Below are 18161 nucleotides of genomic sequence, written 5' to 3'. Positions count from 1 at the left end.
CTCAACTATGAAGGTAAATTAATTCACTTGCTCCCCAGTAGAAAATCTAAATAATATATAACTATCCCCCGTTCACCTCTCTCCCCGATGTATTCATTTTCCAAAGCCTATGCTCCTAGGGAGGAGGGTGTGTCAAAGCCTATATTGGTAGGGAGGAGGGTGTGTCAAAGCCTATATTGGTAGGGAGGAGGGTGTGTCAAAGCCTATATTGGTAGGGAGGAGGGTGTGTCAAAGCCTATGCTCCTAGGGAGGAGGGTGTGTCAAATCTAATATAGTACAGACTGACCTGTATTAGGCAGCCACCTGTCTAAAGAGAACACCTGTTTGTTATTGCAGATCATCTAATATAGTGCAGACTGACCTGTATTATACAGCCGCCTGTCTTAAGAGAACACCTGTTTATTATTCCAGATCATCTAGTATAGTAGAGGCTGACATATATTATACAGCCACCTGTCTAAAGAGCACACCTGTTTATTATTCCAGACCATCTAATATAGTACAGGCTGACCTGTATTATACAGCCACCTGTCTTATACAGCCACCTGTCTAAAGAGAACACCTGTGTTTTATTCCAGATCATCTAATATAGTACAGGCTGACCTGTATTATATAGCCACCTGTCTAAAGAGAACACCTGTTTATTATTCCAGATCATCTAATATAGTACAGACTGACCTGTATTATTATACAGCCACCTGTCTAAAGAGAACACCTGTTTATTATTCCCGATCATCTAATATAGTACAGACTGACCTGTGTTATACAGCCACCTGTCTTAAGAGAACACCTGTTTATTATTCCAGATCATCTAATATAGTACAGACTGACCTGTATTATACAGCCACCTGTCTTTAAGAGGTTGTCCTTTGAATACTCCCTGTGGTGACTGCTTAAGATTAAGCTTTGTATGTATGTATGAATATAAGTAGCTATGTATTATTTGACTTGAGCTCAAATTGACACATGCATATTACGCAAACAGATGTAGTTACAAACTTCAGAATCAATTTTATTTGCTATGCTAACATAATTTGTGTAACCAAACATTCAGTTACCAAGGTGAATATCATTTGAACCGAGTTCCGGTTGCCCATGATTTTGAAATGTTGTCTGCTGTTCATTCATTCATTCATTTCATTCATTTCATTCATTTCATTCATTCATTCATCCATCCATCCATTCATTTATACTTCTTTTCGTGCTTCTGTCCAATTAAGGTTAAAGCATGCTGTCCTGGGTTCACACCTCGGCTATCTCGACTGTCTGTCCACAGGGTCAGTGTTAGTTGTTAGTGGGAGAGAAGTTAGTGTATAGGCCTTTGTGAATAGTAATCTAGCTATAGTCTGTCCACAGGGTCAGTGTTAGTTGTTAGTGGGAGAGAAGTTAGTGTATAGGCCTTTGTGAATAGTAATCTAGCTATAGTCTGTCCACAGGGTCAGTGTTAGTTGTTAGTGGGAGAGAAGTTAGTGTATAGGCCTTTGTGAATAGTAATCTAGCTATAGTCTGTCCACAGGGTCAGTGTTAGTTGTTAGTGGGAGAGAAGTTAGTGTATAGGCCTTTGTGAATAGTAATCTAGCTATAGTCTGTCCACAGGGTCAGTGTTAGTTGTTAGTGGGAGAGAAGTTAGTGTATAGGCCTTTGTGAATAGTAATCTAGCTATAGTCTGTCCACAGGGTCAGTGTTAGTTGTTAGTGGGAGAGAAGTTAGTGTATAGGCCTTTGTGAATAGTAATCTAGCTATAGTCTGTCCACAGGGTCAGTGTTAGTTGTTAGTGGGAGAGAAGTTAGTGTATAGGCCTTTGTGAATAGTAATCTAGCTATAGTCTGTCCACAGGGTCAGTGTTAGTTGTTAGTGGGAGAGAAGTTAGTGTATAGGCCTTTGTGAATAGTAATCTAGCTATAGTCTGTCCACAGGGTCAGTGTTAGTTGTTAGTGGGAGAGAAGTTAGTGTATAGGCCTTTGTGAATAGTAATCTAGCTATAGTCTGTCCACAGGGTCAGTGTTAGTTGTTAGTGGGAGAGAAGTTAGTGTATAGCCTTTGTGAATAGTAATCTAGCTATAGTCTGTCCACAGGGTCAGTGTTAGTTGTTAGTGGGAGAGAAGTTAGTGTATAGGCCTTTGTGAATAGTAATCTAGCTATAGTCTGTCCACAGGGTCAGTGTTAGTTGTTAGTGGGAGAGAAGTTAGTGTATAGGCCTTTGTGAATAGTAATCTAGCTATAGTCTGTCCGCAGGGTCAGTGTTAGTTGTTAGTGGGAGAGAAGTTAGTGTATAGGCCTTTGTGAATAGTAATCTAGCTATAGTCTGTCCGCAGGGTCAGTGTTAGTTGTTAGTGGGAGAGAAGTTAGTGTATAGGCCTTTGTGAATAGTAATCTAGCTATAGTCTGTCCGCAGGGTCAGTGTTAGTTGTTAGTGGGAGAGAAGTTAGTGTATAGGCCTTTGTGAATAGTAATCTAGCTATAGTCTGTCCACAGGGTCAGTGTTAGTTGTTAGTGGGAGAGAAGTTAGTGTATAGGCCTTTGTGAATAGTAATCTAGCTATAGTCTGTCCACAGGGTCAGTGTTAGTTGTTAGTGGGAGAGAAGTTAGTGTATAGGCCTTTGTGAATAGTAATCTAGCTATAGTCTGTCCACAGGGTCAGTGTTAGTTGTTAGTGGGAGAGAAGTTAGTGTATAGGCCTTTGTGAATAGTAATCTAGCTATAGTCTGTCCACAGGGTCAGTGTTAGTTGTTAGTGGGAGAGAAGTTAGTGTATAGGCCTTTGTGAATAGTAATCTAGCTATAGTCTGTCCGCAGGGTCAGTGTTAGTTGTTAGTGGGAGAGAAGTTAGTGTATAGGCCTTTGTGAATAGTAATCTAGCTATAGTCTGTCCACAGGGTCAGTGTTAGTTGTTAGTGGGAGAGAAGTTAGTGTATAGGCCTTTGTGAATAGTAATCTAGCTATAGTCTGTCCACAGGGTCAGTGTTAGTTGTTAGTGGGAGAGAAGTTAGTGTATAGGCCTTTGTGAATAGTAATCTAGCTATAGTCTGTCCACAGGGTCAGTGTTAGTTGTTAGTGGGAGAGAAGTTAGTGTATAGGCCTTTGTGAATAGTAATCTAGCTATAGTCTGTCCACAGGGTCAGTGTTAGTTGTTAGTGGGAGAGAAGTTAGTGTATAGGCCTTTGTGAATAGTAATCTAGCTATAGTCTGTCCACAGGGTCAGTGTTAGTTGTTAGTGGGAGAGAAGTTAGTGTATAGGCCTTTGTGAATAGTAATCTAGCTATAGTCTGTCCACAGGGTCAGTGTTAGTTGTTAGTGGGAGAGAAGTTAGTGTATAGGCCTTTGTGAATAGTAATCTAGCTATAGTCTGTCCGCAGGGTCAGTGTTAGTTGTTAGTGGGAGAGAAGTTAGTGTATAGGCCTTTGTGAATAGTAATCTAGCTATAGTCTGTCCGCAGGGTCAGTGTTAGTTGTTAGTGGGAGAGAAGTTAGTGTATAGGCCTTTGTGAATAGTAATCTAGCTATAGTCTGTCCACAGGGTCAGTGTTAGTTGTTAGTGGGAGAGAAGTTAGTGTATAGGCCTTTGTGAATAGTAATCTAGCTATAGTCTGTCCACAGGGTCAGTGTTAGTTGTTAGTGGGAGAGAAGTTAGTGTATAGGCCTTTGTGAATAGTAATCTAGCTATAGTCTGTCCACAGGGTCAGTGTTAGTTGTTAGTGGGAGAGAAGTTAGTGTATAGGCCTTTGTGAATAGTAATCTAGCTATAGTCTGTCCACAGGGTCAGTGTTAGTTGTTAGTGGGAGAGAAGTTAGTGTATAGGCCTTTGTGAATAGTAATCTAGCTATAGTCTGTCCACAGGGTCAGTGTTAGTTGTTAGTGGGAGAGAAGTTAGTGTATAGGCCTTTGTGAATAGTAATCTAGCTATAGTCTGTCCACAGGGTCAGTGTTAGTTGTTAGTGGGAGAGAAGTTAGTGTATAGGCCTTTGTGAATAGTAATCTAGCTATAGTCTGTCCACAGGGTCAGTGTTAGTTGTTAGTGGGAGAGAAGTTAGTGTATAGGCCTTTGTGAATAGTAATCTAGCTATAGTCTGTCCACAGGGTCAGTGTTAGTTGTTAGTGGGAGAGAAGTTAGTGTATAGGCCTTTGTGAATAGTAATCTAGCTATAGTCTGTCCACAGGGTCAGTGTTAGTTGTTAGTGGGAGAGAAGTTAGTGTATAGGCCTTTGTGAATAGTAATCTAGCTATAGTCTGTCCACAGGGTCAGTGTTAGTTGTTAGTGGGAGAGAAGTTAGTGTATAGGCCTTTGTGAATAGTAATCTAGCTATAGTCTGTCCACAGGGTCAGTGTTAGTTGTTAGTGGGAGAGAAGTTAGTGTATAGGCCTTTGTGAATAGTAATCTAGCTATAGTCTGTCCACAGGGTCAGTGTTAGTTGTTAGTGGGAGAGAAGTTAGTGTATAGGCCTTTGTGAATAGTAATCTAGCTATAGTCTGTCCACAGGGTCAGTGTTAGTTGTTAGTGGGAGAGAAGTTAGTGTATAGGCCTTTGTGAATAGTAATCTAGCTATAGTCTGTCCACAGGGTCAGTGTTAGTTGTTAGTGGGAGAGAAGTTAGTGTATAGGCCTTTGTGAATAGTAATCTAGCTATAGTCTGTCCACAGGGTCAGTGTTAGTTGTTAGTGGGAGAGAAGTTAGTGTATAGGCCTTTGTGAATAGTAATCTAGCTATAGTCTGTCCACAGGGTCAGTGTTAGTTGTTAGTGGGAGAGAAGTTAGTGTATAGGCCTTTGTGAATAGTAATCTAGCTATAGTCTGTCCACAGGGTCAGTGTTAGTTGTTAGTGGGAGAGAAGTTAGTGTATAGGCCTTTGTGAATAGTAATCTAGCTATAGTCTGTCCACAGGGTCAGTGTTAGTTGTTAGTGGGAGAGAAGTTAGTGTATAGGCCTTTGTGAATAGTAATCTAGCTATAGTCTGTCCACAGGGTCAGTGTTAGTTGTTAGTGGGAGAGAAGTTAGTGTATAGGCCTTTGTGAATAGTAATCTAGCTATAGTCTGTCCACAGGGTCAGTGTTAGTTGTTAGTGGGAGAGAAGTTAGTGTATAGGCCTTTGTGAATAGTAATCTAGCTATAGTCTGTCCACAGGGTCAGTGTTAGTTGTTAGTGGGAGAGAAGTTAGTGTATAGGCCTTTGTGAATAGTAATCTAGCTATAGTCTGTCCACAGGGTCAGTGTTAGTTGTTAGTGGGAGAGAAGTTAGTGTATAGGCCTTTGTGAATAGTAATCTAGCTATAGTCTGTCCACAGGGTCAGTGTTAGTGGGAGAGAAGTTTGTATAGGCCTTTGTGAATAGTAATCTAGCTATAGTCTGAGAGAGTTGTTAGTTAGTGTATAGGCCTTTGTGAATAGTAATCTAGCTATAGTCTGTCCACAGGGTCAGTGTTAGTTGTTAGTGGGAGAGAAGTTAGTGTATAGCCTTTGTGAATAGTAATCTAGCTATAGTCTGTCCCATCCTACAATTTCACTTTGGTTTGATGTCAGAAGTAAAGTAAAAAAAATTGAAAATACTTTTTTTTTTGTGTGCAATTTAGAAAAGAATCGGCTCAGAAATAAATAACTTGTAGTAAATTTCATAGTATGAATAAAGGTGTTCCATGATGTGGGAAGGACTATACGGTCTTAGTAAATGATCATGTTTGGCGTTGGAATAATCCATGACAATATAAACACAGGAATTACACAATTGCTACATGTGTATTAGCTTTTATTTATGATGTTCAGTTTCTGTTCACTGTCATTGGTGTGCCCATTGGTTTATTAATCATCGGCTGTTGGATGTTAAACAGTTGGTAATTCTGACATATAGTCTTAGAGTGGAAACCCGCTACATTTTTTTAATTAGTAGCAAGGAATCTTTTGTATTCACCATCCCACAGTCAGGATAGCACATATCACAGCCTTTGACCAGTTGTGGTGCACTGGTTGGAACGAGTTCAATGGATCCATCGAGGTGGTTCGATCCCACGACACATTTGGTAATTCTGACTGAAAGTCTTTATATTAAAGAGTAAACCTGCTACATTTTTTCATTAGTAGCAAGGGATCTTTTATATACACCATCCCACAGACAGGATAGCACATACCACAGCCTTTGATATACCAGTCGTGGTGCACTGGCTGGAATGAGAAATAACTCAGTGGGCCCACTGACAGGGATCGATCCTAGCCTGACTGTGCATCAAGCGAGCGCTTTACCACTGGACTACATCCAACCCACTGTGTGAAACTCAATGCACTGCCTTGAATAGCTATGATGTGTGTAGTACATTATTAATATTATACCTGATATTATCCACTGTGTAATTTGATTGCTATGATGTGTGTGGTATATCTGATATTATCCACTGTTTAATTTGATTGCTATCCCCCATTGCCTCAGGTGGTATACGAACTCAGTACCTACCAGCCAGAAAAAGTATATTTGATATTATCCACTGTGTAATTTGATTGTGTAGTACATTATTAATATTATACCTGATATTATCTGCAGTAATTTGATTGCTATGATGTGTGTAGTATATCTGATATTATCCACTGTGTAATTTGATTGCTATGATGTGCGTAGTATATCTGATATTATCCACTGTGTAATTTGATTGCTATGATGTGTGTGGTATATCTGATATTATCCACTGTGTAATTTGATTGTTATGATGTGTGTGGTATATCTGATATTATCCATTGTATAATTTGATTGCTATGATGTGTGTAGTATATCTGATATTATCCACTGTGGGTTTTTTTTTTAATTTTTAAAAAAACGCCACAAACATTTAACACAGAGACAAAGACATTTTTTGTATTTTTGGACATTACAAACATGGATGATGATGAGGTGAATGGTGAAGCCACAGTATTTTCCATTTTGGTATGGGACTACTTGACAGGTCCGTGCTCCATGCTTGCTGTCAGTTGAGCTATCTCGGTATCACCCGAGCCCGAGGTACACAGAACCTGCAGTGGGGTCATACACTTGGGAGACACACCCATAATCGCCCGTGAAGTGGGTGAAACTCTGTGTATGTGGTCTCACACCTACCCATTGAGCCTAGCGGTGCACTCACTCTGGGTTGGAGCCGGTACTGGCAGGAAAAATCCCCCATTGCCTCAGGTGGGATACGAACTCAGTACCTACCAGCCAGAAAAAGTATATTTGATATTATCCACTGTGTAATTTGATTGCTATGATGTGTGTAGTACATGTATATATCTGATATTATATCCACTGTGTAATTTGATGCGTAGGAAAGTGGGCGGTATCACCGCAGTGAACTTTGTATAATTGGATATCGTGTCATGTACAGATCTACTTGTCTTAAACAGTGGGCAGATATCTGCTTATTATTTTTGAAGGAGATATACCCATGTATGGATAAAAAAAACAAAAAAATCTAGACTGTGTTTATTTGTCTAGCCATGATCACTTGATAAGGTGAGACGTTTAGCTGTTACTGTTTCTGAGTAGGCGATGGTGTCCCTTTAGAATAAATGTTTATGCTTATCTCCTAGACTAATGTAACATTTTTATGCTTATCTCCTAGACTAATGAAACATGGTTTATAGTTTTAAAGTTCGGTTTGTTTATCAACACCACCAGAGCACATTGATCTATTAATCATAGGCTATTAGATGTCAAACATTTTGCAGAGGAAACCTGCAAAAACATTTTTTCATAAGTAGCAAAATGGATGTTTTATATGCACCATCCCACAGACAGGAGAGCACATACCACGGCCTTTGATATACTACCGATGGGGATCGATCCCATACGACCGCATGCCCCCACAATATATATATATATATCAAAGGCATTGGTCATGGGATCAAACCTCCTCAGTGGAGTCATTCTCCAATTTGTTTTTTGTCCCATCCCAACCAGTGCCCCACAATAACTATATCAAAGGCCATGGTATGTGCTATCCTGTTTTAATGTTTTTTAAACATTTTTGTTTTTAAATGGGTGGCACATCCCCCTGTTATTCTGTCTTTCTATGTTTCCCATGCTGGGGTGTCGTTAAACATTCATTTGTTTGTTCCCTCATTCATTCATTCATTCATTCATTCATTCATTCATTCATTCATTCATTCATTCATTCATTCATTCATTCATTTATTCATTCATTTCAGGTTTCCCATGATGGGGTGTTAAACATCCATCCATTCAATCATTCATTCATTCCAGGTTTCCCATGATGGGGTGTTAAACATTCATTCATTCATTCATTCATTCATTCATTCCAGGTTTCCCATGATGTGGTGTTAAACATTCATTCATTCATTCCAGGTTTTCCATGATGTGGTGTTAAACATTCATTCATTCATTCATTCATTCATTCCAGGTTTCCCATGATGGGGTGTTAAACATTCATTCATTCATTCATCATTCATTCATTCATTCATTCATTCCAGGTTTTCCATGCTGGGGTGTTAAACATTCATTCATTCCAGGTTTTCCATGCTGGGGTGTTAAACATTCATTCATTCATTCATTCATTCATTCATTCCAGGTTTTCCATGCTGGAGTGTTAAACATTCATTCATTCATTCATTCATTCATTCATTCATTCATTCTAGGTTTCCCATGATGGGGTGTTAAACATTCATTCATTCATTCCAGGTTTTCCATGCTGGGGTGTTAAACATTCATTCATTCGTTCATTCATTCCAGGTTTCCCATGATGAGGTGTTAAACATTCATTCATTCATTCATTCATTCATTTCAGGTTTTCCATACTGGGGTGTTAAACATTCATTCGTTCGTTCATTCATTCATTCCAGGTTTCCCATGTTGGGGTGTTAAACATTCATTCATTCATTCATTCATTCAAGATTTCCCAAGAGGAGACAACCCTGTACCTTCCCATCCTTAACATTGTGCGGAAGGAATACCGTCTGAGGACGGAGACGACGTTTCTTCTCGACAGACACGGAATCCCGGCCGAACTGCTGACGTTCGAATCGGAGATCGACCTCGACGCCATCCATGATGGAGGAAAGCTGAGGATCACGTTGCTTGATCACCACGTGCCCTCCAGACGGCTGTCACGCCTCAGTGACGACATCGTCACGGTCCTTGATCACAGGCCCAGGGAGAGGGAGATTAACGTGTAAGTAAAGGAAAGAAAAGGAAAGAAAGGAATGTTTGTTTAATAACACCCCAGCACATATTAAACTGCGACCGTTTGGTGTCTAATGCTATGGTCAGACTGTCAACTGTCACATCGTCACGGTCCTCGATCACAGACCCAGGGAGAGGGAGATTAGCATGTAAGTAAAGAAAGGAATGTTTGTTTAAATAACACCCCAGCACATGTTAAACTGCGGCTGGATGGTGTCTTATGCTAGGCTCAGACTGTCAACTGTCACGCCTCAGTGACGACGTCATCACGGTCCTCGATCACAGGCCCAGAAAGACACAGATTAACATGTAAGTAAAGGAAAGAAAGGAATGTTTGTTTTAATAACACCCCAGCACATGTTAAACTGCGGCTGTATGGTGTTTAATGCTAGGCTTAGACTGTCAACTGTCATGGCTCAGTGACGACGTCGCAGTCCTTGATCACAGATCCAGTGAAAGGGAGGTTAACGTGTAAGTATTTGGTGTTTAACATACGATTATTTGTACACTTGTCCTAGATAGTGAGAGAGACAGGAGAGGAAAGGAATGTTTGTTTAATGACACCCCAGCACATTTTAAAACTATGATTGTTTAGTGTGTAATGCAGTGAAAACTCTCAAAACTGGACACTCTGTTAACTGGAATTCTCTCAAAACTGGACACTCTGTTAACTGGAATTCTCTCAAAACTTGACACTGTTAACTGGAATTCTCTCAAAACTGGACACTCTGTTAACTGGAATTCTCTCAAAACTGGACACTCTGTTAACTGGAATTCTCTCAAAACTGGACACTCTGTTAACTGGAATTCTCTCAAAACTGGACACTCTGTTAACTGGAATTCTCTCAAAACTGGACACTCTGTTAACTGGAATTCTCTCAAAACTGGACACTATTTTAACTGGAATTCTCTCAAAACTGGACCCTCTGTAAAGCCAAACTTTATCAAAACCGGACTTTTTTTTTACGGTCCCTCTTTTTACTATTCTACTGATTACATCAGCAGAACCTCTCTAAACTGGATACCCTTAATAAAACTGTCCTGTGGGTATCTGGTTTAGAAAGGTTTCACTGTATATGCTTTTCCAGTCCAGCCAGAGGAGACTATATAGGTCCAGGGCCGTAGCTAGGATTTTTTTTTGGGGGGGGGGGGGGGGGGGGGGGGGGGGCAACTGAGTAGTTAATAGTCTAAAACTCCTTAAACGGTTAAGAAGAGAATTTTCTTTAAGTTTCTATAATTTTTTCCGTATTTTTTTCTTACCACCCACCTCCCTCCCCTAGCTACGGCCCTGAGGTCCCTTATGTACAAATAAGGGACATATGAACACACTGCAATAACTTGGTATTTTATTCACATTCAAAAATAAGTTTCAAAAATTAAATTCTATTTAGATGTAATCTTTAAAACAAAATCTATAATGAACTGTATTAAAATAAAATTTTATTACAAAAATTAACAATGAGAACAGAGAAGCAGATATGTAACGTCATTGTGTAGGATTGCCAAATAATAGTGTGGGACATAGCCCAGTGGTGAAGTGCTTGACTGATACGCGGTTGGTCTATAGGATCGATCCCCATTGGGGGTCTTATTGGGCTATTTGTCGTTCCAGCTAGTACACCATGTACAGAATTAACAAATGTATCGTGGGATTGAACCACCTCGATGGATCCATTCAACTCATTCCAACCAGTGCACCACGACTGGTCAAAGGCTGGTATGTGCTATCCTGACTGTGGGATGGTGCATATAAAAGATCCCTTGGTAATAATGGAAAAATGTAGTGGGTTTCCTCTCAAAAACTATAGTATATAGTATATAAAGTTTGACATCCAATAGATGATTATTAATAAATCAATGTGCTCTAGTGGTGTCATTAAACAAAACAAACTACAACTTTAAATCGCTGTGACATCATTGTGTATGTTTGCCAATTCATGGTGACATCATATTTAGTACCAACAAAGTCACTGATTTGTAAGCCACAAATCATCCAATAACTTTGTATGATACACCAACACATGATAATTTCTCAGAGAACATTTTATTTCCTCATCTAAGAATGCCCGCTGGGATAATAAAATGTACATGTCCGTGTATGTTGACAGAATGATGGATGTGTTTTGTGTGTTGCTAATAACTGATAATGTGAGCTAGATGATAATGTAAATTTCTGACTGGCTGCAGGGTATGTATGTACCTGTGTGTATGTATGTTTGTATGTACCTGTATGTATGTATGTTTGTATGTACATGTATGTATGTATGTTTGTATGTACATGTGTGTATGTATGTTTGTATGTATGTATGTTTGTATGTACCTGTGTGTATGTATGTTTGTATGTACCTGTGTGTATGTATGTTTGTATGTACCTGTGTGTATGTATGTTTGTATGTACATGTATGTATGTATGTTTGTATGTACATGTTTGTATGTTTGTATGTACATGTATGTATGTATGTTTGTATGTACATGTATGTATGTATGTTTGTATGTACATGTATGTATGTATGTTTGTATGTACATGTATGTATGTATGTTTGTATGTACATGTATGTATGTATGTTTGTATGTACATGTATGTATGTATGTTTGTATGTACATGTATGTATGTATGTTTGTATGTACATGTATGTATGTATGTTTGTATGTACATGTATGTATGTATGTTTGTATGTACATGTATGTATGTATGTTTGTATGTACATGTATGTATGTATGTTTGTATGTACATGTATGTATGTATGTTTGTATGTACATGTATGTATGTATGTTTGTATGTACATGTATGTATGTATGTTTGTATGTACATGTATGTATGTATGTTTGTATGTACATGTATGTATGTATGTTTGTATGTACATGTATGTATGTATGTTTGTATGTACATGTATGTATGTATGTTTGTATGTACATGTATGTATGTATGTTTGTATGTACATGTATGTATGTATGTATGTATGTTGTATGTATGTATGTATGTATGTATGTATGTATGTATGTATGTATGTATGTATGTATGTATGTTTGTATGTATGTATGTATGTATGTATGTTTGTATGTATGTATGTATGTATGTTTGTATGTATGTATGTATGTATGTATGTGTGTATGTACCTGTATGTATGTATGTATGTATGTACATGTACACATACAGTGTTTATTTATGTCACTGGGTTACATACTCGAGCGGTCTACATTCACAGACACACACATGTAGTCTAGTTCATGTCACAAGGGAACTAATAAATTGGCATATAACTGTGTATGCTGTATAATTAATGCTAAAACTTGTATATAGAGGTTATGTTTCGGTATCATCAGTATCATATATTAGGAATAAAAATTTAATTATGCTAGCCTCTGGCTACACTACCTATTGTATGATAACCTTGTATTAAAAATGAGATTTAATCTAGATGCAATTTTTGTCTGTCATTGTCTTGCTCTCTCACTCATTCTGTGTCTACGTGTGTATCTCCCCTTCCCTTCCCTCTCTCTGTCTCGCCATCTCACTATCCCATCATCTCTCTCTCTCTCTCTCTCTCTCTCTCTCACGCACGCAAGCACGCACACACGCACGCACACATGCACACAAAAGCCAATGGGGCATCCAGAACAAGAGATGATCAGTTGAAGTGACAATGACAACAGTGATGTTGTTGTTATCAAGTGTCCCAGAGGTTTCACGACAACCGGAGTGATTAGAGTCTGGAGACGGGATCAATACTCGATCTGTTCATGGCGTGTTTCACAGCCTGTAGTTGACAGCGATGATTGTGCATGTGTTAGAAAAGTCTCCCCTCCATCCAGCCAAGCAGATTGATAATTAAAAGAGTAATTCACCACTTGTCTCTCATCAGGCATGCAGTGACCCTGATAACGCACGTATCACTATCACGTTTTACTACATCAGCCATAGAAATAAACCGGCCTTGGTGGCGTCGTGGTTAGGCCATCGGTCTACAGGCTGGTAGGTACTGGGTTCGGATCCCAGTCGAGGCATGGGATTTTTAATCCAGATACCGACTCCAAACCCTAAGTGAATGCTCCGCAAGGCTCAATGGGTAGGTGTAAACCACTTGCACCGACCAGTGATCCATAACTGGTTCAACAAAGGCCATGGTTTGTGCTATCCTGCCTATGGGAAGCGCAAATAAGAGATCCCTTGCTGCTAATCAGAAAGTGTAGCCCATGAAGTGGCGACAGCGGGTTTCCTCTCAAAATCTGTGTGGTCCTTAACCATGTGTCTGACGCCATATAACCGTAACTAAAATGTGTTGAGTGCGTTGTTAAATAAAACATTTCTTTCTTTCTTTTCCAAAATATCTAGCCCCTTGCTGCTAATCGAAAAGAGTAGCCCATGAAGTGGCGACATCGGGTTTCCTCTCAAAATCTGTGTGGTCCTTTACCATATGTCTGATGCCATATAACCGTAAATAAAATGTGTTGAGTGCATGTTCCTTTGTCCCCCCCCCAAAAAAATATCTAGATTACATCATTTAAAAAAAAATTAAGTAACCTCCACAGACAAAGTAATAAAGTGTATGTACTTAAAGTTTTCACTTTATGACATGGTCAAGGTGTGATAAATCAGTCGAGATAAGTTTGTTTTCCTATCTCCTCCAAAAATAATCAACAGGTAATTTTCACTTTATGACATGGTCAAGGTGTGATAAATCAGTCGAGTTAAGTTTGTTTTCCTATCTCCTCCAAAAATAATCAACAGGTAATTTTCACTTTATGACATGGTCAAGGTGTGATAAATCAGTCGAGTTAAGTTTGTTTTCCTATCTCCTCCAAAAATAATCAACAGGTAATTTTCACTTTATGACATGGTCAAGGTGTGATAAATCAGTCGAGTTAAGTTTGTTTTCCTATCTCCTCCAAAAATAATCAACAGGTAATTTTCACTTTATGACATGGTCAAGGTGTGATAAATCAGTCGGGATAAGTTCGTTTTCCTATCTCCTCCAAAAATAATCAACAGGTAATTTTCACTTTATGACATGGTCAAGGTGTGATAAATCAGTCGAGTTAAGTTTGTTTTCCTATCTCCTCCAAAAATAATCAACAGGTAATTTTCACTTTATGACATGGTCAAGGTGTGATCTCCTCCAAAAATAATCAACAGGTAATTTTCACTTTATGACATGGTCAAGGTGTGAAATCAGTCGAGTTAAGTTTGTTTTCCTATCTCCTCCAAAAATAATCAACAGGTAATTTTCACTTTATGACATGGTCAAGGTGTGATAAATCAGTCGAGTTAAGTTTGTTTTCCTATCTCCTCCAAAAATAATCAACAGGTAATTTTCACTTTATGACATGGTCACGGTGTGATAAATCAGTCGAGTTAAGTTTGTTTTCCTATCTCCTCCAAAAATAATCAACAGGTAATTTTCACTTTATGACATGGTCAAGGTGTGATAAATCAGTCGGGATAAGTTCATTTTCCTATCTCCTCCAAAAATAATCAACAGGTAATTTTCACTTTATGACATGGTCAAGGTGTGATAAATCAGTCGGGATAAGTTCATTTTCCTATCTCCTCCAAAAATAATCAACAGGTAATTTTCACTTTATGACATGGTCAAGGTGTGATAAATCAGTCGGGATAAGTTCATTTTCCTATCTCCTCCAAAAATAATCAACAGGTAATTTTCACTTTATGACATGGTCAAGGTGTGATAAATCAGTCGGGATAAGTTCGTTTTCCTATCTTCTCTCAAAATAATCAGCAGACGTTGCCCAGAGTTTAATTAGACTCGATCTGTACATGACACGACATCCAATTATACAAAGTTCACTGCAGTGTTACCGCCCACTTTCCTACACATCAAATTACACAGTGGATATACCGTATTTGACCGGAAATAAGCCCATGTCTTTGAATAAGCCCCCCTCCGTTTTGATAGCATTTAAGAAATTAGGCCCTCATTCGTAAATAAGCCCACCTCCAACTTCGTCACCTTATAAATAACATGAAATTGCAAGTTTGCTCAAAGTTCATTTACCTCCTGCAGATAATTAAACACAAATGTAACACAATATTTTACCACCAGTGAGATTTAGCAGTCTAACAATAACAGTGTGTAACATTGTTTTCAATTTCATGCCTGCAGTATTTCTCTGAAGTATCCAAGCCCAAGTATGAACTAAAAACCAATGTCTATTTTTACCACAACACTGGGTCTGCAGTTAATGCTAATTAAGCAAATACCTTATTCTGATTGGCTAAGAACAATGACCTTAGATTGATAATTCTTTGTAGTGTCAGAAACGTGTATACGCTACTGAGTTTGTTGTTAATTGCTGTTGTTTTAAGTCTTCTCAGCATTAAATTTTGGATGTAAATAAACAGCACTGGTAAGTAATTGTAACATAGAAGGTGTGTTTCTGATAATTAGATACTAGTAAAAAAAACCCAATTTAATTAATAAACAATTATTATTTATTATTAACAAATTAATGGAACACTAATTAATAGATGTGCTACTGAACGTTTTTTGTTTTCTTCCTAGTTCATTTAAGTATTGTTATTTATTTTAATTATTATTATTAAAAAAAAATTCAACAAAACTGGCCCCTTGTCTGGGAATAAGCCCACCCCATGCTAAGCTCACAATGAGTTGTCTTGGCCCCCTAGGCTTATTTCCGGTCAAATAAGGTAATAGATATACTACACACATCATAGCAATCAAATTACACAGTGGATATAATATCAGATATACTACACACATCATAGCAATCAAATTACACAATGGCTATAATATCAGGTATTCTAAAAAACGGGAAAAAAAATCCTCAAATTCATTACTTGCTGTTAATAACAAATAAATGTGAAACAAAATAGTAGAAAAATGTCACTTGCAGATTTAAAAATGCATCCTTAAAGGTGTATACTACCAAATCAAATCCCATAGACGACAACAGTAACATATGTGGCTAAAACTCCTACCTGCAGCGTATCAATCGACATAAACGCCACATATATAAATACTACCACCCCTCACCCTTAAAGTGAAAAAAAAAAAAAAAAAAAAATGGGGGTGAAGCTACCTGCTCATTTCTGAGATAACGGGTAGTGTCTATGACTACCCTAGTTCCGCACAAAATTCAAGTACTTTTTTTTACAGGTACCCCATACATGTTTCAAGCACAAGGCTACTTGACACAGTGGTACTAGATGAAATAAAATTGCATACATTGTTTGCCCAGATGAAATTTTTCTCTTTTTTTTACAACTAACACACTCACATTTATCTCCAATCACAGCAATTGTGGTGTTCACTTTTCTATCAAAAGTTGGGTGCACTTCGAACTTTGACCCAGCTGGAAGTTATTTGGTTTAGTACTACCTTAAATGATTTTAAAATCCATTGTTTGGTTTTCTTGTGTTTTTCAGTGCCGACTGTGTTATAGAGCTGGTTGGATCATGTGCGACGCTTGTAGCTGAAAGAATTCTTCACAACCAACACTTCACTCTTGACTCAGTTTCAGCCAGTCTCCTATGTGGTATTTATCTGTATTACATACCCGTTTAATCTTACTGTAGAAGAGAGAATTCTTCACAACCAACACTTCACTCTTGACTCAGTCTCGGCCAGTCTCCTGAGTGGTATATATCTGTATTACATACCCATTTAATCTTTCTATAGAAGAGAGAATTCTTCACAACCAACACTTCACTCTTGACTCAGTCTCGGCCAGTCTCCTGTGTGGTATATATCTGTTTTACATACCCATTTAATCTTACTATAGAAGAGAGAATTCTTCACAACCAACACTTCACTCTTGACTCAGTCTCGGCCAGTCTCCTGTGTGGTATATATCTGTTTTACATACCCATTTAATCTTACTATAGAAGAGAGAATTCTTCACAACCAACACTTCACTCTTGACTCAGTCTCAGCAATTCTTCTCTGTGGTAGTTATGTTTATTACACCAGATCTAACCAAGGAATTTTAAATTTTTTAAAATATACTCATGGAAAGAAATAAGGGATCGCACCAACATTAACAGGAAAGGGTGACCGTCAGTGTTAAATGCAGGCATCATATTTCAGTTCATTTCATCCACAGTGTTAGATGGGATGTAGCCCAGTGGGAAAGCATTCGCTTGATGCGCGGTCGGTCTAGGATCAGTCCCTGTTAGTGGACCCATTGGACTATTTCTCGTTCCAGCCAGTGCTTCACAACTGGTGTAACAAAGGCTGTGGTATATATGATCCTGTCTATGAGATGGTGCATATAAAAGAACCCTTACTGCTAATCGAAAAGAGTAGCCCATAAAGTGCCGACATCGGGTTTCCTCTCTCAATATCTGTGTGGTCCTGAACTATATGTCTGACGCCATATAACCGTAAATAAAATGTGTTGAGTGCGTCGTTAAATAAAACATTTCCTTCCTTTCTTCCACAGTGTTAGGAAGTTAACTATTTTCCTGATATTCAGTTGAAGTTTGTTTCAGGTATCTTTTATATGCACTTTTCCACGGACAGGACAGCACATACCATAGCCTTTGATATACCAGTCATGGTTTATTTTTTCATCCTGGAGTGGGACATAGCCCAGTGGTCAAGAGCTTATCTGATGCACGGTCAGTGTGGGATCGATCCCCATCGGTGGGCCCATTGGGCTATTTCTTGTTTCAGCCAGTGCACCACGACTGGTATATCAAATGCCGTAGTATGTGATATCCTGTCTATGGGATGGTTCATATAAAAGATCCCTTGCTACTAATGAAAAAATGTAATGGGTTTCCTTTCTTTGACTATACCAAATGTTTGACATCCAACAGCCGATGATTAATAAAATCAGTGTGCTCTAGTGGTCTTGTTTAACAAAACAAACTTCTTTTCATGCAGTTTCCCATAAACAGGACAGTACATACCGGAACCTTTGATGTACCAGTCATGTAGGGCAGGCAATTGTTGCTACATGCAAAAAGCCGAGTTCATCAACAGCAATCGATCCTGTGACCTGTTGGACCTAAGGCACACGGCTGAAATGATT

The 18161-nt window shown here is 38.5% G+C and overlaps 1 protein-coding gene across 1 annotated transcript in view; it reads left to right on the top strand.

Annotated features, from left to right (window-relative positions):
• LOC121373106 overlaps window positions 1-18161 on the top strand; it is a 98863-nt gene that overhangs the window by 46912 nt on the left and 33790 nt on the right. The window contains exons 4-5 of the mRNA XM_041499554.1: window positions 8858-9135; window positions 16552-16661. Coding sequence (XP_041355488.1) covers window positions 8858-9135; window positions 16552-16661 — 388 coding nt within the window. The remainder of the gene's footprint in view (window positions 1-8857; window positions 9136-16551; window positions 16662-18161) is intronic.

This window comes from Gigantopelta aegis, chromosome 5 (assembly GCF_016097555.1).
Source record: "Gigantopelta aegis isolate Gae_Host chromosome 5, Gae_host_genome, whole genome shotgun sequence".
Lineage (NCBI taxonomy): Eukaryota > Metazoa > Mollusca > Gastropoda > Neomphalida > Peltospiridae > Gigantopelta > Gigantopelta aegis.
This window is presented reverse-complemented; position numbering and strand designations above follow the sequence as displayed.